Here is a 21,846-nt window from a genome sequence, read left to right on the forward strand (position 1 = left end):
CCCTCTACCCCGCCTTAAAAACTTGGTTGTGATGACTGATGTGTAGCACAAGGTCTAAATTCGTTGCAAACGTGATAATTTGGTTGTGAACTGAGGAAGCCAACGAATGTGAACACAAAACTAGGGCTTTCGTAGCAGTCTGACTACAGAGTAGCCTGCTGTTTACGTACGCGCCAACACTTTGCCATATTTAACGCATTTTTCATCATAAACGCTAGAACGGAAAGAAAATACAGAACACGAATGTTACATAAATGCCAAGTCTGCGACGAGTATTTTGATGCATATTATGAACATAAACTACGAAAAATGTATAAGAGGGGGGGGGGGGGGGGGAATCTACCACGTAACTCGTACCCAAAATCCTCTTGGGTAACTGTAGAGAACCTATGTACGAAGAAAACTGTGATCATTACGCTGTCACTTTCGCATATCTCGCGCAGGTGTCATCGATTACAGCATTTACAGGGCCACATACACATTCATTTTTGCCTCGCTCAATAAACAGGTCCAAAGGCGAAGAAAATCGATAATACTGGTACGATACACTCTCCGCCTCTGCACTGTGGCTTGCCGAGTATGTAAGTAGATAGCTAACTACAACGAGATTTTAGTGTACTCGATCGTCCCTCCAGAATTCTTGCTTGTGCTGACAAATTTGAATGGTAGCAGTCAACTTATCCTAGCATAAGTTGGACGCTCACAACTTGCTTGTGAGCTGGCGAAACTAAGGACATTGAATGTACAATAGAAGAGATGATAAGAGATGGATCGAAAGTCTACACTCTCTCTATGCATAGCTCCTACTAAATACAACATAGAATCCACAACACTGCGTACCCAAAACTTTTCACTTACGCAAAGCATTGTTGAGGCAGGAATCGCGTCAGATCTCACATAATAAGAAGACAGGACCTAGCCAAGAGTCGAAACTGGCATTTGTAATGTGATCACTTCAAGCACGATATACTTCAATAATATCAAGGAATGAGAAATTTTGTGCTGTACCGAGCTGTAATCAGTGTAATACTTCCACGCAACGGTAACTCATGAAATAAGCAACGAAAGATGCCGCATGAATTTGCTTTCATAAATTGTGACTGAGTATGATGTACAATATGCTGCTTTCACACAGTTATCTAACCGCCTCTCCATTCACCGTGTAAAACTGTGAGGCTGTTGGTCTGTAATGAGAACACGGCGGGCAGTTTTGAGACGGACGCCGGCTGCATCCTCTTACGCAAGAGGGCGGCGCGTGCGGGATTTAAGGCGACGTGTGCTGCGTGGGTGCGGACGCAACCCTCTTGCGTCACGGCAGCCCAGAGTCACAAGCAAAGCAAACAGCTGCACCACCCACCGAGAAACCTCTCCACAGGATTCCACGCAGTGACACTTGGCTACAGAACTACATGCCGAAGTTAGCAAGTGCGGGAACTGCCTGCAAGGGGGGACAGAAATTAAAATTCTGGAGCAGCCACAAGTCGCACGTAACTTTTTAACACGTCGAAGTAGTGTACAGAGCAGGCAATAAAGTAAATCAAGCAGGAACCGAGATCAAAATATTCCCTGCCTCCGGTATCAGTTCCACTGTATCAGAGAAGTGGTGAATGTCCGACATTTCACAGACTGGAGAATGGTTATTGTTATTCACAAATAATGAAAATTTCGTATTGATGACTCTGGACCTTGTCACACACAACGTACGTGAACTGTCTACAAAGCTGCAATACTTAATGACGAAACAGCGATCATAATAAGGGACAGAATTTTCCACACAATAATCATCCATTTCTGCTTCTACAACCTCATATGAGGAGCAGTAACGATACAGGTGTATTACTCTTGCAGTACCTTCGGATTAACAGGCAATCTCTGCTCACACACCATAACGTCCTAGAATACGCCATGGATTAACACAGACAAAAATATATGCATTGAAACTTCAAACACCAACCGAAATAGAACTACAGACCTTTGCTCTTTAAGCAGTCAGTGTGACCATGGTCTTATGTACTGTTCAGAAGCTACAATGTAGGAGAATACGACACCGATCAACTGAGCCAAAATTACATGCACCGAAACCTTAAACACGAATCCAACAGTACTGTAGATCGCTCCTCTTTAAGCAGGCTACGGGACCACTGTGCCATCTACCGCTAACAAGTTAGAACGTTCTAGAGTACGATATGGACGAACAGACGCAAAAAGGCATGCAATGAAACTGTAAATATGAACGAAAACATAACTTGAGATCGTTGTTCTAAAGACATGCAATGTGACCGTTTTCCTATCTACTGCTAACAAGTTAGAACATCCTGCTATGAATGAACAGAGCCAAAGGTCTTCACTACTTCGCGTCCACTTTGCACAATTCAGAGATTTTAGTTTTATTCTGGATAGTTTTGGAGGGCACACTGATTTCGTCAAAGAAACATGAACTGTTGGTCATTCGAGAATTAGTAATGAAGTGCACGTTTCTAGAAATCACCTCACTACACATCCACGGCAGCACTACGGTTTCGGAATAGATATGTCAGCGGGAACGTGGCTGAATTGAAATAGCATTACAAAATCCGGCACAGCGACACATGTAGTCTTGGTAGGAAATTACGGGTTTCGGGCACGACTGGCCACTTTAAGAAACAGTAGTTCGCTCGCAGGCACTATTAAACCAAACAGTGAAGCAGAAGCAGCGGTTGACGCATCATTCCAAGTATCTGACAACATAAACGGGCGCCTCACAAACACTGACAATGAATGAAGATCGGGTGGAGTTTGCACGGTTTTCGCCCGGCGACAGTTTCAGTCACGCCGAACACGCACGCAAAGCGGAGGATGGTGTTTGCAGCAGGAAAAACAGGCACGGGCACGTGTATTTCTGTAACAGTGTCGAGGCAAGGCGTGATCGCCAGGCCAACAGGCAGCACAGTGCAAACGGCAGCGGCCGACACCGAGCGCCACCGGCCGGGTGCACTGCCCCCACGGGATGCTGCAGCGATCTGGCGGGCCGCTTCCGGGGTCGCTCAACCCCGCGCGGCTCGAGTCCCGGTCGGAGTGTCGGCGCACTCGATAATACCGGGTCGCGACACCGAAACTCTACCATCACGGTTTTTGTGGTGTCTGGCAGAGTGAATACGAGCTGAGCCTTTAATGGTGCACGGCGCCGGGGGCAACAACCGTCGCGCCGGCAGAGGGCGCCGACCGCACGGGCGCCGCGGCGATCTCTCTCTCTAGCGCGCGCGTGCCCGGGGAAAGCGAAAACAAGACTCACTTTCACGCACGCAGCGTCGTAAGTAGGTCTGTAGAAAGCAACGCGTCCCGTTGGGGAGGGAAGCGAGCGCAGCGGTGTGTTTCACAAATTCGTCCACTACTACGCCACTCTGCAGCACTTTTGATAAAAGCAAAAAAAAAAAAAAAAAAAAAAAAAAGAAAGTCCCTAGCATCACTGATCGGAACAAAATACAGAGAAAACTGACGCAGAATGGCTGGTGAGGATGCGTAAAAATTATTAAAAATGAAGCACGAGACACGAGAAAAAACACACACACACACAGACACACGCAAGTAAAACACAGTAGCCGACAGGATACGTACGTGCATTATGATAGTTCACAACGCCGTTTAATATTCCCTTCAAAATGGGCAACTCGTCACCCATCTTGGAGACCACTTTGGGAGCAATGTTGGCGGCCACTGTAGCACTGGGCGGCGTGAGAAAAGCGTCCTCTTCGCCTACTATGGAGCGCACTGGAGTCGAAGCGACCGTACGGCGGTCGCCGCCTGCGGTGAGACGCGCGGGCTGTGGCGGCGTGCGGAGCGGTCAGTGTCCCTTGTAGCGGTGGAGCTGCCGTCGCTCGGGCTGTTCAACTGTGTGCTCGCAGCGCGCAAGTCCGCGCAGTTGCATTCCCAGCGACCGACTGGCGGAGCGGCGGCCCGCGCGCGACCCCCTCCCCCGCGGCCTCGAGCCTGGCCCCCCCTCCCCCACACCCCCTCCCGCAGCCATTGCCGCGACAGGACGACCGCCCCCCACTCCGCCGCCCGGCCCAGCCCTTGAACTTGCTTTCAGCGGCGGCCGCAGCGGCGCGACCTACATACGGCGCTCAGCCCCCCTCCCTCTCCCCGCTCCACCCTTCCCCTACCGGGCAAACTGTGGAACATCGCGAGCGTAACCGCCCGATTCGCGCTGCGCAGTGCTGAAGTCTTACTACATTTGCAACGGGCCACTTCTGCCACTCGTTTTCACCTACGTCTGTACTCTGCAGGCCACAGTGAAATGCACGGCAGAGGATACTTCTCGCGTTCTAATTATCTTGCCTAGCTCCGCCTCCGTAGGCGATAATGAAACAGAGTACAGCTTTCGTCTTTGGACTTCGAGAGACATTATGAGTACAGAAACGCTCTCCCTTAAGGATAAAGAGGACAAAGAAACGGAAAAGCCTAGCGCTGCTGCTTTCGGCACCGAAGGACCCGCCTTCGAATACCGGTATCTTCTCTTATTTTTTTCTAAGCTAGGGAGGTCTGGGCCGGGGTTCACCCACCCCTTGGTGACATCAAACGAGCAGCTGCTTGAATAAAGAAGCAGGAGCAGCACCATCGGCATTCGTCTACTGGCAATAAAGGCTGGAGAGATGAACGAAATGATGCTCACATGGCCCACGATTATATATCGCTCCTTGTACTGGTTTGTAAGCACCAGGCCTAATACGTAATTCGTGACTAGCGGTTACCTTTAGATATTTTCAACCTGTATGTGGCACACACGGATTGCTATACCCTCTAGATGGGTCAATACATCGACATAAATAAACGAATGTATCACGTATTAGAATTTCTTCCCGTACCATTCGTATATGGCGCACTGGATGAATGAGTGCTTGAAAACCTCTCTACACGCTTTAATCATTCTAATCTTGTCTTCCATATGTAGCGGGGTTGCAGTATATTATTAGATGCCTCATATAATAACACTCACTAATATTTTTTAGGTACCCTTTTCCGAATTGTTTGCATCAGTTTTCAACCGTCTGCCTCATAACGTTTTTAGCGAGCTCCATGGCTCAAACAAACCTGCGTGTGTTATAAAATAAGGGCTGTTCCAAAACGTTACCGGCAAACACACAGAGTGTAAATGGGAGCAGTGCGAGTAAGACCTTACCCAAGCTATCACAGTACCTGCACTCTATATGCTTTAACCAAACAGAATCTAAAGGCAACTCGTGGCAGCCCACGTTCAAATGTTCCTTACATGTTTCTTGACAGCTATGAACTTCCACTCTATAAATAGAAATGGCGCCTTGTCCTTCAGTTCCTTTTAGCTATCAGCAATAAGAATTTACCTGCATTTCCTTAAATCATGGCCTCGTAATCTCAGTTCTCGTCTGAAATGGAGAGTAGAACAAATTGCGATTGGAACTTGCGGCGTAGAACGAATATCTGGAGACCTCGTTCGAATACCCACGAAGTCGAGAAAGGAAGTCATATATTACAAGTGCTTCCGCATGCTGCTTTTCTGGACGTTCACTAAAGATCTGATCGCCACAGACGGAAATAATTAAGGTGATTCTCTCACACGGAATATGGTGATCCATTTAAACACTTTCCGAAACCAGAACACGCAACCATAAACCACACAGTGTGAACGTATTTTATTTGTGAGGCAAACCTCTGCAGCCAGTCTTTTGTACGCACGCATGCTTTGCCTAACATCGATTCCTTTCAGAACATAGCTCTATTTTGCCCAAGGTTTATGCCTATAAATTTTGAGTAAGGTTTTGAAACACACATTATTTCAGTTGTCACCAAAACAACTGCAAATTGTTCGTTCCTTTTGTGCTCATTAATTACGTTGCAGTGACATTAGCTAATGGAATTTTCCATTCGAATCGCACTCAGTGACACGTTGGATGATCAATCAGATTGTTCGGTTCTTTTATAGTAACCGTAGCAATATTACTGCGAACGTCCGTTGACTTCTAGTTAGACATAGTCTTTGAGGAGCTCTGGAAATTTAGTCCTACATATACAGTTACAGAGGAACTGTCAGTGTTTTGATTTACGACGCTTTTGTCTTCCGCACTAGAACCTACCTTAAGGATATTCAGTATTAGAACCTACTGTATTCATAGGAAAAGCACTCTCTGCGGATGTAGCACTGTTTCCAGTTGTTCCTTCAGATATTGGTGAGCTTAAGCTCGTTTGCTTCGTGTCACAAGAGACGGAGGAAAATTTCATTTTTTCCCTTTCGGTATAAGCACACAATACCGCTTTTTGTAACGAAGAATAGTATTACCTTAACAATACGCGAATATAAGAGGATTTACAGAGCAATATTTTTATATTGTTTAGAAATAAATTTTTACAATGAAATGAAAGAGGGACGTTTACATTTCATAGAAAATTACTGAAATCGAGCGGTGTGCAGGTAAAAACACGTTGATCTACAAAACGTAACGTTCGATTTCAAAATTACGTCCTCGTTATAACAGCCTCACAGCTACAAGCAGACAATGGATGAAAACACGCGGTTATAAAACCCGTCGAGTGACATTGGTCAAGGAGAACGCGATCCGCGAAAATAAAATGGCCGGCAAGGTCAGCGGCGGCGCTGCTCCGTCGCGCAGCCGCTCGGGGGTCACCTTTCGAAAATAACATGATGACACACGAGCACGACGCGCAAGCGCCGCACATACCAAATTTTCCGTGACGCAACGCACTGTGTATATCAGTTTACCGTGCACGACAGCTGCGCGTTATTGTTTCGCGAGCCATTTCCGCGAAATGCAACTGTCGGATGTCTATCGAATTCGCTGCGTCAAGGATGATAAAAAAAGAAAAACAATTTTGACGCCAGCGCAGTCTGGTGTCGATTAGAGGAAATTACCTACTATGTTCAAGTCAAGAATCTAATTGCATTCGGGAATGGGGGAACCAGGATTTAGATTCAGATGATGAATGACAGTGGCAGGATTGTGAAAAATATTTCGCACTACACTGTGCAGGAAATACTGCGCCGTCACCTCGCGCCGTCGCGAAAACACCTGAGCCATGCTGCAGAGGCAAGGACACCGGTGGCGGTCGCGCCGAGTACGTAGTTCCGCCGACCTCCGCCAGGCGGCGGTAGCGCGCTTGCTCCCACCGCAGCAGCAGCGCCGCGTCGCGGCCGCGCGCTGAACTACCAGAGTTCAAGTAGCGGTACCTACGTCACAGGGGGGCTGGCCTCTGGAGCGGGAGTTCAACCGGCGCCGGCTCACAGCTGCGGTCGGAAGTGGCCGCCTACGAGGAAGTCGGAGGAAATTGGGTCTGCGGAGGACAGAGAACTCGTCGCGGCTGTAGGCGTGCGCAGATGCGTATCGTACATAAAATGTACTGCGGCGCTACACAGAATGGACTCGTCATCAGTACTACCAAGAAAGAAGTGAGTTATGTACAACGTCATGAGAACTTTACTGGAGGCGTTTTGCTAAAATTATAGATCAAAGGGGAGATCTTCTTGGAAAAAGGGAGTATTTATGACGACGTAAGTGTGAAGCGAAAGAGGAACTGCTACTCGAGGCAGGATGCAGATACGGGATGGCAAAATGCTTGTTGACAGTCGTAACGGAGCGGCGGGCTGTGGTGTGAATCACCGCACGCTTTGTTAGCTTAGGCAGCGCCCAGATGTTTAAGCGTCCTAGTTTACGAGTCAGAGCAACGACCGATAACAGCGTGAGCAAAGGGGGTCTCCCTTGACGTCATTCCGTCCAAAAAGAAACCGGGTTAGAGAGGTTAATGCACTTTGAGCACACGCACGCCGTGCTTCTCATTCCTCAAAGTAACTAGCGAATAAGCTTCAGTTAAAATGTTGAGAATCATCGAAATTGAGACAAATGAGGCAGTGATGTTACATAGGCGCCATACAAAATACAGACGTCATATAACGGAAACTAATTAAAATACTTGAGGGTAATAATTGCTCTGGTGAAAGGTGAAGAACGGACGCTTAATTCGAGTTCCATACGAGATATAAACATCCATAGAAATGACAGTGTGCAAGACTGGGATTCGAACGCAGGAATGCTATTACCAGCTATTTTATCCAAGCACGACTCACGACCTAGCCTCGCAGATTTACTTGTACCAATACACCCATTACAAGCATTATCTACAAGGTAGCTGGTCCAATTCCTAGCATGGCGGTAAGTTTCAGTTTGCCAGGAAGCTTCATAACAGCCCATACCCTGCTGCAGGGCCAAAGATTCCTTCTGGAATACATTCATTGATATTTGTTCTAATAATGATTTCAGTGACTGAAAGACCTGCTGCACGTCTTTCAGTAGGACGCCGCTATGTTGACTTGCATTTCCCCAAACCTACCCCAGTAATTCTGCCGGGGAAAGAGGACCTACAGCTTAACGTGGAATCCGAACCACGTGCAGCACCTGGCAAATATTTACATCAGTAACAGGTGAAACCTAGGTTAAAGAGAAGCTGAAATATTTCGTGTCCGACAGGGATTCGATCTCGGTACTTTTTCGTTTCCAGGCATTCGCTTCACCGCTGGATTACCAGACTTGACAGATTTGTATCACCTGCCATTGCCACGTTCTATATCTTCCCTGGTTCTAAAGCCACAGGCAACGAGCTTCGCGAGAAAGTAATTCCTAACATGGAATGGGCAGGAACCGTTTCTGCGGGGAAAAAAAAATTGCCGGAGAAAGAGTTGATTTTAACAAGAATATAGTATATTGAAATTTTGCGAAGCTGAGTGGAAGACCCATGTGGATTTCAACCTTAACAAGCTGTGCACTTTTTAATCTGCTTTGCTGGGAATTTTAGTACTCCCGCAGGCTCAGGCAACAATGGTGTGCTGGATCGAAGCCGATAAGAGACCGGCACGGTTTGCGGACGAGTTTCACAGTCAACAGCAGAGTGCGTTCCGTTTCCATTAAGAGGGAATAAGCTGCAATAGATCGCTGTTGGAGGCGGCTGGCTGTCCCGGGGGCGTGAACCCGCCTGGTTCTGTCGCAAGGCGCCGTGTCGTGTCGCAACGCAACGCTGCCGCGCTCCGCCGCACTCTTGCTCAAGTCGCACACTTTCCAATCCGATGTGACCCGCGGGGGCAACGAACTCGGGACTTTCGCGACGTAATCCGCGCCGACGTCACTACCGCAGCGTGACTCGGCCGCCGACTCACGCACGTTCCCCTCTCCCTACCCCCTCCACCTGCCCACTCACCCATGTGTCCCATCCCCTCCACTAACCCCCACCCCCGCCCCATACACAGAATCCACGTTACGCAGCAATCGGCACAATAGTGTGTCTCATATGATCAATGCTACTTCTTCAATACACCCGCGCATTTTCTCGAAGAAAAAACTGTACACACTTTCTACAATATTTATCAATGGGACGTGTCTTGAAGAATTTTTTTCCCTGTGCCGTTTTACACGTGACTTGGGCACAAATCAGCTAGTAAGTAAGAGTCGTCTATATTGTAGCCCTTTGCAGGTTTTGCGTTAGAGTTGTGATCACTGTGGAGCAGTGGTACGCTGTCAGGTACGACGCGCACTAAATCCATTGTTGTGTCTTCTGCCACTCCCGTAGTTGCAGTGTATTCACTTTTTGCATACAGCGGAGGAGAACACCCCTCTCCCTTAGCCTGGTTTACTTCTAAAGAGAGAATCTCACGCCTTATATGCTACAGCGGACGCCGAAGCATGCCTTTTTTTTCCCTTTTAGCAATTGCTAATAAGAGCCACACCATTCGACGTTCGTTATATACTACAATTAGTATTTCTCTCACTGTATGGGATTTTTTTGGCCTGGTACTATATTTCGTATGCATGTAAACATAATGGTTCTGACTCCACGTTAAACAATAGGTTCTTCTATGACTGGGTGAAATAGTTCTCAGCTCGCAGAAACCCCGTGACAGAATACCTGCAGTAGCATTATGGTTACTGAGGCACTGTCGCGTTCTCTTCTGCTGGTAACTGTCGCGCATTTTTTCTTCTTAAAGTGAAACCTGACGCATTTATCATACGATTATATACACGAACAATGGAAGCAACAGATGACACTCTAACGGACAGTCAAAATAACCAAAAACTACAGGATGTACGGAAGAGAATGTAATATTTTTGTGACGATGGTAACAGGGGGAATAACAACAGAGTATTTTATACAAGAAAATAAGGAGAGTACAAGATTCACTTCTCGCCGTGAGTGTAACAAAACTGTAAGTTTCAAGAAGGCACTAAAAAAAAGTAAAATTAGGAGGAATGTAATGTCTTGTGTGTAGTCGGAACAGAACAGTTGTTAGTAGTTTTGAGAACCAATGTGCATCCTCATAAGCTAAAACAAAGTTCCCTGCAATAGCTGTGGAAGAATGCAAAAATGAAATTCTAGTCGTAGTATTAGAAAATATTGTTTCTATGTGCTGCATCATTACACTTGAAGTAACTGACAGATTAAAATTATGTTCATAATTACGAAACGTTTAGTAAGCTCTAGGCAACATCAGGTGACGAATTACGTTCTACCTTCAACAGCACTGCTCTCGAGAATTTGACAACTGTTCGTTGATTCTGCAAATGCAGAAACAAAGAGTCTGAGTATGGAGGAAAGTGACTGACGTTTTATACAAGTATTTTTACTTTGGATATAATCACAGGACGCGTTATCAAAACATTACGAGTTTCGGTCATAGATTGGCCATACACAGAACCTGTACAACATAGGGGGCGTACGGCGGTAAAACTGTCCACGATGTATGTTGTCACGCTACAAATACATCTTCACTCCGGAACTCACCTTATGGTGTGTGGCGGAGCGTAGATTTGATAGTAGTATCAATCCCTTCCTGCCGTGTTGCATTCACGAATGGCTGTTGCGCGGGAAGAGCGACACGTGATAAACTTCCTTAAGCGCTTATTTCACAGTTTCGCTGCCAAGAGTGTAAAGCAGTCATCAATCCAGAGATTGTTTTCCCCGCCACGATGCATTACAAGCCGTGGTCCTGTTGGAGGTGGTATGCCGAAACTGGTCCTGATGATAGTTATATTCTGTGGCTGTGTCCGAAACAAAAAGATGGGGTGTAGTGACTGCAACACTGTTATGTTAATATGATTTTTTTCCTGTGCCAGTGCGTCAGCATTTTTATTGGTTATGATATTGCAGTTTACACTGACGAGCTATTTGTAACGAAGTATTTTATACCTGATGACACAGTGTTGAAGCCGGTGATAAGTCAGTAACTATAATTCGCGATCGAAATAGTTTTTTCATTAATTCCGTGGTTAGTTTGCACCAGTATTGTTGTGTTCTCGAGAGCTCGGCATCCCGGTAGTGTTTACAAAGAGTGTGTTTGAAGTGGAGGCACTCACCATCTCTGCTCATGCCCACGGCGATGCACTTCTTGAGCCGGCAGTACTGGCAGCGGTTACGGTTGACCCTGAGGATGGAGCACTGCTGGTTTTTGGTGCAGGGCCGGTACTGAATCTTCTGCTGGATGGACCTCCGGAAGAAGCCCTGCAAGGGAGCGCGCGGTGAGACACATCGCGAGCTGCAGCCCATGGCGTCCGGCGGCAGACTGGCTGGCTGGCTGGCCGTGCGGCTGCGGCCGCCGCTGGCTGACCCGCTTCGCGGCCGTTCACCCCGCTCGCCGTGACACACTCTCGCGCCGGCGCCCAGGCCGGGCAGCGCCGCGCGGGGCGAAAGCGATAGTGTTTCGTCACGAGGCAAGCAGCGCCGCGGCACGGCGAAAGTCCCGCTTTCCCAATATCGGCCCACATCGCCGCGGGTTACCACACAGCCGCAGCCGGAGCTGGAGCCCAGCACCGTTACCAAAATGTTGCCGCAGCCAGCCAGTCGGCCGCCGTTTGTTTACCATCTTGCAAAAGCGCACAAGTTAACCAGCGCAGAGGGGATCGAAAGGGAACGAGCAGGAGAGACGGTAAGGGCTAAATAGTATGCGGTACGAGTCAGCGTTGCAAGGGAAAATTTGGGAACGAAGAGCAATTGGAAGGAAAATTTGGGAACGAAGAGTAATTGAATGGGAAAATTTGGGAACGAAGAGTAATTGAAAGAGAAAATTTGGGAACGAAGAGTAATTGGAAGGGAAAATTTGGGAACAAAGAGTAATTGAAAGGGAAAATTTGGGAACAAAGAGTAATTGAAAGGGAAAATTTGGGAACAAAGAGTACTTGAAAGTGAAAATTTGGGAATCAAGAGTAATAGAAAGGGAAAATTCGGGAACTAAGAGTAATTGGAAGGGAAATTTGGGAACGAAGAGCAACTGAAAGAGAAAATTTGGGAACGAAGAGTAATTTGAAGGCGAATCGTTGATGAGTACAGCTTAATAATTGCTTCAGCTGTAGTGGCAAGCTACCTGTAGGTAACTACCAACGAATTCGTAAGTGGTTGATTTGTAGAGAATGTAAGGACTGATTTGAATCCAGCACGAAAAGAAACAGCCAGAAGCGGAGCTACGGAAAATAAAGGAGTTACAGAGTTGTAAACGAAAATGACTCGAAGACAAGTCGTTGATGATGGGTACAGGTTAACCATTGCATTAATTGTAGTGGAAAACTAGGTAGCTAAGAACGAACTCTTAAGTGGTTCGTTGCTATATAATATGGGATAAGGATAGATTTGAATCTGGTGCCAAAAAGTAGCAGTAAAAATGGACGGAAGGGAAAATAAAAGAGAGTTGTAAACGAAAATTTGACGCTGAAGAATGAATGAAAGGTAAGACGTTGACGAAGAGTACTGCATTAATTGTAGGGGAAAACCAGGTAGAGAAGAACGTACTTGTGAGTGGTTCGCCGGCCGCGGTGGTCTCGCGGTTCTAGGCGCTCAGTCCGGAACCGCGCGACTGCTACGGTCGCAGGTTCGAATCCTGCCTCGGGCATGGATGTTTGTGATGTCCTTAGGTTAGTTAGGTTTAAGTAGTTCTAAGTTCTAGGGGACTGATGACCACAGATGTTAAGTCCCATAGTGCTCAGAGCCATTTTTTTGTGAGTGGTTCGCTGCGGAAGAACATGAGCTAAGGGTAGATTTGAATGCGGCAGAAGAAGAAATAACGAAAGGAAGGGAAAATAAAGGAGTCAAAGTGCTGCAAGGGAAAATTTGGTGCTTAAGTGGCTTTTAAATCTCAACTGAAGAGTGAATGGAAATAAAGTCGCTGATGAAGAGTATACGATGTCAACTGAAGAGTGAATGGAAATAAAGTCACTGATCAAGAGTATACGATAACAGTTGCATCAACTGCTGTCGGAAACTAGGTAGCTAAGAATGTAATAGTCAGTGGTTCTTTCGTAAAGAGCAACGTAAGAGGCTAAGGACAGAGTTGAATGAGGTAGAAAAAAATAGCGAAAAGGGGGGCGGGGGGTGGTATAGGGAAGTCAGAATGTTGTAAGAAAAAAATTGGCTCAGCAGCACAATTTCAATCTAATCAACTGAAGACTAAATGGAAGGCAAGTCGTTGATGAAGAGTATAGGTTAACAATTACATTAACTGTACTGGAACAACAGGTAGCTAAGAACGTAATCGTTTAGTTCTTTGGTAAACAATGTGACCTAAGGATATATTTGAATCCGGCAGAAAAAGTAGCGAAGAGTGGCGACGGATTGGAGGAGTAAAGACTAATATTTTAGTATAACGACTCAAAAAGTTGTTCATGAAATTTTGGGACTGAAGAGTGTATGGAAGACTCATCGTTGATGCATAGTATTGGATAACAATTGTACTGTGGTGGAAAATTGGACAGCTAAGAATGTACAAGTTGGTGGTACCTTGGTATCAATTTGATTGCAGCAGGAAAAAGGGAAGCGAAAATTGTAATGATTCTGAGCTGACTGATTTGGCTTATCACTCCAATTACGGTAGAAAATCAGAAAATGTTGGTTGTGAAGATGAGTGATTTATGGCTGAGTCATATTGGCTCAGACTGAGTTTAATTGGGACGGGACAAAATGGAGCGAAAAATGAAATGAGTTTATCGATGATGAATATCACTAATCTGATTCTGGTAGAAAACTTGGTGGCGAAGAATATAGCAGTAATAAGACTGTTATTAAGAAATGTCGACGAAGAAGTAGCTTTATTGTTCAGCACAGACTGTAAAGATGAATGAATCATTGGTGCAGAATATGAGCTCAGAATCGATTTGGTTGTGGTGGAGAAAATGTTGTGATGGGGAACATGGACGAAGAGCTCCTTTTATTGTGATAGAATTTTACGTATTGAAGAATGCAGTAATGGCAATTTCTGTTTTATTTGTCAGGCAGTACGGTCTACTAAGAACATATCTGACTATACGAGACGACTGGGAAGTGAAGAAAGCAGAGGCGACAGGTGTTCTGGTAAGTAATAAGACGGAGAAATAAGAAGCGAAGTCCACAGGGATGAAGTGCTGCTGGTGAAAATTATAACTAAGAATCTGTTTGAGTGCGATGTAAAACAACGTAACACAAAAACAAAAGCAGCCCGCCAGAATGGATGTGATATTTCAGCAATCACCATTGTAGTACACATCCCTGCCGGCGTACATAATTTCTGGAAACGCATAACAAGCACACCGCAGCCGCATGGAAAGTGAGGGTAGACCAAAGGCTGGAACTAGTTGTGAGAGGAAAGTGGATTCTGAGGAAAACTTTAGTAGCGAAAAGAGTAGATAAGTTACGTATATGGTTTAAATGGTAGACAGAGTGCGAATAAAAATTATTGTCTCTTCCGTCGACTCATTTACCAAAAGAAATGATAAAATGGATCCATTTAAAAATCTCAAAAGGGTTCTGTGACAAATGTTTTGATATCCAGAACAGCTACAGTTTTTGTTTGTTTCGGCGCCTTACTTCATCCGTAGACCACTAATTTTGTTTCAAAATACTCGATTAGCTATAACACGGTCAAAAAATTTTATCATCTCTTTTAAGATTTGCCTACATCACTCAAATACCTCTTCGCACAAGGGCTAAACATTAAACTAGTAATGCAAACGGCCTAAATGGTACGACATATTGTCGTGACCACCGAAAACGCAAAAGTAAAGTAAGATTAGAAGAAGAGAAATGTATTTAAAACTAAGAAAGTGTGTCTTCTATGATCCCACACAGTGCGTCGAAGAATTCACCCCATTGTGTAATGACAGCGCATACAATATCATAATGTAAACGCTTCAAATGCAAGATCAGTTATCCTTGTGTACATCTCGTAGAATTGGTAGAGCAACTAATCACTCTCAGAAATTAGTGTCCTATCAACAAAATGCTGCCACAAAATATAAATACGCAACCGCATCGTTCCTACGTCAGTACCGTAGAAGAAAAGCCAGCGACTCAAACACAATGACGCTACAGTAAAAATGGTCAAATTTCCGTACAAAGCCTCACGAAGTCAACAAATTACAAATCACATTTAGTGTGCGGTCATCATCTCAGACGATACGATGAAAGGTCACGGAGGCAGATATAAGAAATGGGGAAAAGGGAAGGACGAAGTTAGTATGCTCGCCCCTCGGCGTCCCGGCGTGCAGTACCGTTATGCGCGAGATGCAGAAGTCCAAATACTGCACGCAGGGTTCATCGACCCGTGCCGGAAGCAGGGCTAGTCCCGAGTTATCTAATCGGGCGTCGACCCCGCGCTGGCCTACCACAACACGGCACGCGCATGCGCGCTAGCCACCCGGGCCGCTCACTGGGTCACGCATGCGCCGTGCGTCTAGCGGGAAAAAAGACAGGCTTGCAGTACCGGGCACTGCACCCAGCTAAGCCACTGGCAGCTCACGTGGGTTGCGCACGGTGCATTGTATTAAACGAGGCGGAGAGAAACTGCTTACTGCAACGCATTTTCAGGCAAAATGTTAACCGTAACAGTACCACAACTTCCGTTTCAATAAATTACTAACATTCTTACTTAACGCCCTCCATTTTCGTTAATTAATTTCATTTTCCTTTGTATCTCATCATTTTTACTTTGATTTTTTAACACTGTAAAATATTAGACTTGTTTTTTAAAATATTACGCAATATGTCTCTGAATGTGAAATAAACGATATGAAATCCGAACTGAGAGTTCACTTAAGCGTGCCATCCTCGTGACACGTTATGAAATGTGACAACTTTCCAGCTAAAACGTGGTTAGTGTTTGGGAAGAGCAGCTACACAGCACACGCTGTTAATATGACGTCATCTGCAGGTAAATCTGAAAGATCAGTAACTTTAAATAAATGATTTGACATTACACTACACAGCTAAAAAATGATCCAAACAAAAATAAAAAACATTTGCCGTAAGAAAAATTCATGAAGCTTCCGTTGCGTGGGCTCAGAGACCTCTTCGTGACTAGCCGGCCGAAGTGGCCGTGCGGTTAAAGGCGCTGCAGTCTGGAACCGCAGGACCGCTACGGTCGCAGGTTCGAATCCTGCCTCGGGCATGGATGTTTGTGATGTCCTTAGGTTAGTTAGGTTTAACTAGTTCTAAGTTCTAGGGGACTAATGACCTCAGCAGTTGAGGCCCATAGTGCTCAGAGCCATTTGACCCATTTTTCTTCGTGACTGGGTAAAAAGGAAAACAAAAATGAGGAATTAAGTACTGCTTTCTGAGCACAGGCAACTGGTTCGGTACAGAAAGGAAACCAGGAAATTTTATCGGGGAGAAAAAGCATTAACCTCATTTACAATTCCTTAAATAACTCTATGCCGCCTCCACTATTGGATTTTAGTTCAGAAATGTCTCTGAGCACTATGGGACTTAACTTCTGAGGTCATCAGTCCCCTAGAACTTAGAACTACTTAAACCTATCTAACCTAAGGACAACACACACATCCATGCCCGAGGCAGGATTCGAACCTGCGACCGTAGCGGTCGCGCAGCCCCACACTGTAGCGCCTACAACCGCTCGGCCACCCCGGCCGGCTGTACAATAGTGCTTAAGTAAATCCAATAGTCGTAGGCTGCAGTTGTGGACGCGACATTAAAGAAAATTATCCCTCAGAATTACTGTCGAAGGTAGTTCCTAACTTTCTGTTAGGGTAGGCGCGTAACACGCAAACATCTTCTACTCAGTAGAATATCCTCTCTGAACAAGGGATCTACGGTATACACACAAATGTCTCTTTAAAGGCTTATTTTGTAGATAAACATCATATTGTGAGTTTGGATAATTTTACTACGGGCGGTACCAACCAAGGAAGCAGATCGATATGTCGTACGATTTTAGTGTTGGTAATGTCACAGTATCACTTGCAGTTCTCAATTCACCTGTTCTCTTTTAAATGAGTTCATCTCCAGCCATCTATTGTTATTGTGTGTGAAATCTTATGGGACTTAACTGCTAAGGTCATCAGTTTCTATGCTTATACACTACTTATCCTAAATCGTACTAGGACAAACACACACACCCATGCCCAAGGGAGGACTCGAACCTCCACCATCTATTCCCTTTTAAAGAGTTCACCAATGATTTGTTCACCAATGATTTATCGACTCGTACGAGTGCATAGTTCATGTTTGTGTGTGTCATGGATAATTAATCTCGCTGTTGATGAAACATTTAATAGGGGTGAAATCGTCGCTGCGGAAACGGCTTCGATTTCGAGCACACGAGCCTGGCGGTTTCTCCCGAGCACGGCCGCGCCGCCGAGGAAGGAGATATCCTTTCTCTGGCGAAAAATTCGGCGAGCGAGAGCAGCGAACAGCGAGCAGCGAGTCGCGCTCGCGGCGGGCAGGTGAACGACCGCGGCGCCGCGAGAAGGTCACTCGCGGACATCGACCCCGGCGCCGCGCTCGGCGGCGCTCGGCCCGCTCCGGCCGCCTTCGGCTCCGCTCGGCGCACTTTTGTTTTCGCCCCGCCCCTCCCGCTGGCCTCATTCGCTAACAAGGACACAGTTACGTCAGCACGGCACGGCACTCGTTCCCATTCGGCAGCCAGGAGTCACTGACACTTTGGGGAGAGCCCTCCACCCCGATACACCCACTCCGGCTGCGATTTCCAAACGGGGGCGCCGTCTAACGGGGACCAGAATACTCTCCGCAAACAGACAGACAGACAGAGGCTGCCTCTTCTGTTTCGCTCATTCCGCGGAGACCTCATCTGCGCTCTCCTGTGTGCTACAATGTCGCTCGGGGAAAAGTGCAATGAACTCGGGCAACCGCAGGAAACGTATCGCCCTTCCCTTTCATTAGCTAATGGCGCTTACTTTGCTACGAACTTTTTTTCCGTTTGCAGACTCGTTTACGTTAATTTTGACGTCTATGGGACAGATATTTATTCCGCGTGGCTACACAAGGTGTATAATAAATAACAGAGTAAACGCATACAGTTGCAAGTACACGGCACTGGGCGCAAAAATGTCTCAATAAACAAGAGCTCTAAAACGCACACCTTAAAAGCTGGGAGCTTCCTCATGTTCAGTACTGTGAAACAAAACGCTTCTACTGCAAGCTCTCTGCTTTGAGAGGTGGTAGTATCTACCAAAACAAGAAAGTAATGTCCAGTAAACATGGGATCTAAAGTGTATACCTTAGGAGCTGTGACCAATTCTTTATCTCCGCTACTGTGAAACACATCTCTTCTGCTTAACAAGTACTCTTGTAACTCTTAAGACATGTACATTAGGGCCCTTGTTTGCTCGACGCTTTTTTTCTTGTTTTCATCCAGTTTACCTGCTTCCAAAATATAGAAACCAAAGAGCTTGCAGTAGAAGAGATTTGTTTCGCAGTATCTAAAATGAAGAAGTGCTTGTAGCTCGTAAGGTATGCGTTTTACAGGGCATGTTTACTGAGACTTTTTTTGCTTCTAGTGTCGTATACTTTAAAATACATGCGTTTCAAATGGTTCAAATGGCTCTGAGCACTATGCGACTAAACTTCTGAGGTCATCAGTCGCCTAGAACTTAGAACTAATTAAACCTAACTAACCTAAGGACAGCGCACACATCCATGTCCGAGGCAGGATTCGAACCTGCGACCGTAGCGGTCGCTAGGTTCCGGATTGTAGCGACTAGAACCGCACGGCCACCCCGGCCGGCTGCATACGTTACGCCACTAATTATGATATATACTGTACACAACATCTAGCTGTTGAAGTAAGCAACTTAAGTGACTTTTAATCGATCTCACTCATTCTGAGGATATTTTACCCTTGTTAATGGTGGTTGAGCTCTATGGCTGTGTATTACATTACTTGGGAATAGAGCAGCCAGTCGCTTTATACAGCTTTATTTATGTCAAGACGACTTTTGGGGCTTCATCTTGTATTGGCGTGTTTCACTTAAACACAATGCCGAGAAAATGTTGTTTTGGCGAAGACACAAAAATAATACGCCTCCCGAAGAAATTCCGAAAAGAGGCATGACGTGCATATAGCTGTAAGAGAAAAACCTGGTTGCTGCATTTTTCAGGTAAGATACGTTTATATTCTTAACTTCAATGAACACAGAAAAAAAAAATATCTATCAATTTCGACATAAGTTGTAAGCAGATATGTTCACCAGTCGGAGTTACCTTTTATGATACTGCATTTGACTCGCTGGATGTGAATAATAATAGAGTAGAAAGATATCGACGGTTTCGTCCCGCGCCTGAAATTACGCCCCCCCCCCCCCCCCCGCCGCCATTGCGGCAGCAGAAACGGGCGAGCGGGGGCCTGCAGGATGAGGGAATTGCGATTTAAAGAGGCGGCTGCGAGAGTAGCGGGTGCATTGCCCCGTGGCCCGGCCTTACAACACCGGGGCTGTTACGACACAGCACGGCCGCGGGCCGGGGGAAACTGAACTGACACACATTTCGCCGCTTTCTTTTTGCTGCACTTTCGCGCCAGCCGCCGTGTAATTTTTATGGCGCCAGCGTAACAGTCCACTGCTCATTGACCGCCTGCTCTGCGCAGCAACAGCCGAGCCTAATCGGCTATTTGCTCCCCTTGTTCTTTCAGGTACACCCTCGTTTGCCTCGACTTGCCATGTTACACGAAAACAGCCATGGGTAGCACTACTTCTGAACAAGACTTACGCCACGACTTTTTTTCTTTTTTTTTGCTACATCAGTACTCGATTCATGTTTATCAGAGACTTATTTAGCCGAAACACGAACTGTACAAGATTTTTTGCCTTGGTGCATTCTCTGTAGGGGCCACACAGAACGTAAGTAGGTAGTACTAAAATTCTGATCATTTACACGAAACAGCAAAAACAGGTAAGCATTCAAAAACGAAGATACGTTTAGCCCCAAATCATTCAGAAAGTGGTCACTACAGTATTAATAATAAGAGTTTCGTGATTACATTCTTCTGTTGCTATAATGTGATTCGTTCCCTTTAACAAAAAGGACCTTTCTAAGTATTACCATATTCACTTGATACTTTTTAGTACTGTTTAATGTAACAACAAAAGGTGGTAAAATAAAGGAACGGGGAAATAATGAAGATATGGCTACTTTCAGAATAGTCTTGTCGATAACTCTGTGAAGTTGTTAAATAACTGTAAACAGAAAGGGATGCCGAAATTCACAGTCAGGGTGGAGGTGAAGGCTCAAGGAACCACACAAATAATATATAAAATCGAAAACATGTGAAGTAAGCAGTGAAGCTTTCGAAGACAACCCCCCCCCCCCCCCCCTCCGAAAGGGAGGGGGGCTTTGGGTCCAAAAGCTGCATACTGCATCCTTGATAACCATTTCGTGTGTTCGACTGCCACATTACCACTGCCAAGTACCAGCGGCTTGTGAAGAGAGAAAAATATGTAAAATCCGTACTGCAAGATGATTATGTCGGAAAATCTAGTACTGCAAAGAAAAGGACGGGAAGATTACGGTCTAATGCAGTCCCGACGAAAAAGGGGCGAAGTGCCAGTCGTACAGAAAGTACCCCCCACCAGGTAGCTGCCAGAGTGTAGATGTAGATAATGTTAGCGACAGCCACAAACTTGGATTGTGGAAGGAAGTCTGCTGTGTCTAATCGGATCATCCCATATTTGTCTCGGGTGATTTTTGAAAACCACGATAAATCTAAATCAGGATGGGTTGGATGGGACTTTGATCCTGGGGCACCCCGAATGCGAATACAGTCGATTAAGAACAGCGCCACTTCGCTCGGTTGTAGCCTCATGAATAGCCATAATACTTAACTCGCTGTAAGGATCAATCTACAGATTTTACCGGAAATATTGAGAAAATTAATATCTATTGCTGTGTTAGAGAAAACATAAAGAGCGAAATGTGTTGTACCTGGATAAGGCACTAATAACTGCAGGTACAAGTGAATCGAACGAGTGGATGATGTCAAAATATTAAAGACCCTGCTGAAATATACAGAAAACATAGATAAGGAAGCATGGACAACAACAACTGTGGATGATTGTGACAAAAAGAGAAACAGAAATTCAATCTAATAATCTAAAATAGCTTCATTTGCAACGTAAACAACGACAATTTTTCTCACCCAGGCTCATTACCCTCCATATCTTTCGTGTGTGGGTGTGAAATGGGTTCAAGAGACGTGCGAAATTCGTGCCACGGGCTGTAACAAAGTAAGTACATTTATCTCGGAACAGCTTGTAGTGAGTAGTCGTTATTACGTTCCTACACTCCTCGTATCGGTGATGGTTAAGATAAACTTGGCGACTGACATGCCTTTAATTGTGTAATTCAGTAGCCACGATTGCGTGTTTTGACAAGTGCTTCGGCTCTAACTCAAGTAAGTTATGTGCATTTTGATTCAGGGCAAGCAACTGAATGGCCTAACGATGATGGCATCATCTTAGGTAAAACAGTTCCCCATTCGGGTCTCCGGACGGAGGCGACTCAGAGTGAAGTCATCACGCGAGAGTGTGGAGATCTGCATTAACGCAGAGTCTGCATGGAAGACCACAA

At 45.7% G+C, this 21,846-nt stretch overlaps 1 protein-coding gene across 5 annotated transcripts in view; it reads right to left on the reverse strand.

The window, feature by feature from the left end:
- LOC126473201 (ecdysone-inducible protein E75) overlaps nucleotides 1–21,846 on the reverse strand; it is a 488,568-nt gene that overhangs the window by 9,021 nt on the left and 457,701 nt on the right. For 4 of the 5 annotated variants that reach the window (XM_050100099.1, XM_050100103.1, XM_050100102.1 and 1 more), the window contains exon 3: nucleotides 11,364–11,508. In XM_050100099.1, coding sequence (XP_049956056.1) covers nucleotides 11,364–11,508 — 145 coding nt within the window. Of the gene's footprint in view, nucleotides 1–3,594; nucleotides 3,906–11,363; nucleotides 11,509–21,846 lie in introns of those variants that run through there. The other variant, XM_050100104.1, reaches the window with a different exon arrangement.

This window comes from Schistocerca serialis, chromosome 4, assembly GCF_023864345.2.
Source record: "Schistocerca serialis cubense isolate TAMUIC-IGC-003099 chromosome 4, iqSchSeri2.2, whole genome shotgun sequence".
Classification (NCBI taxonomy): Eukaryota; Metazoa; Arthropoda; class Insecta; order Orthoptera; family Acrididae; genus Schistocerca; species Schistocerca serialis.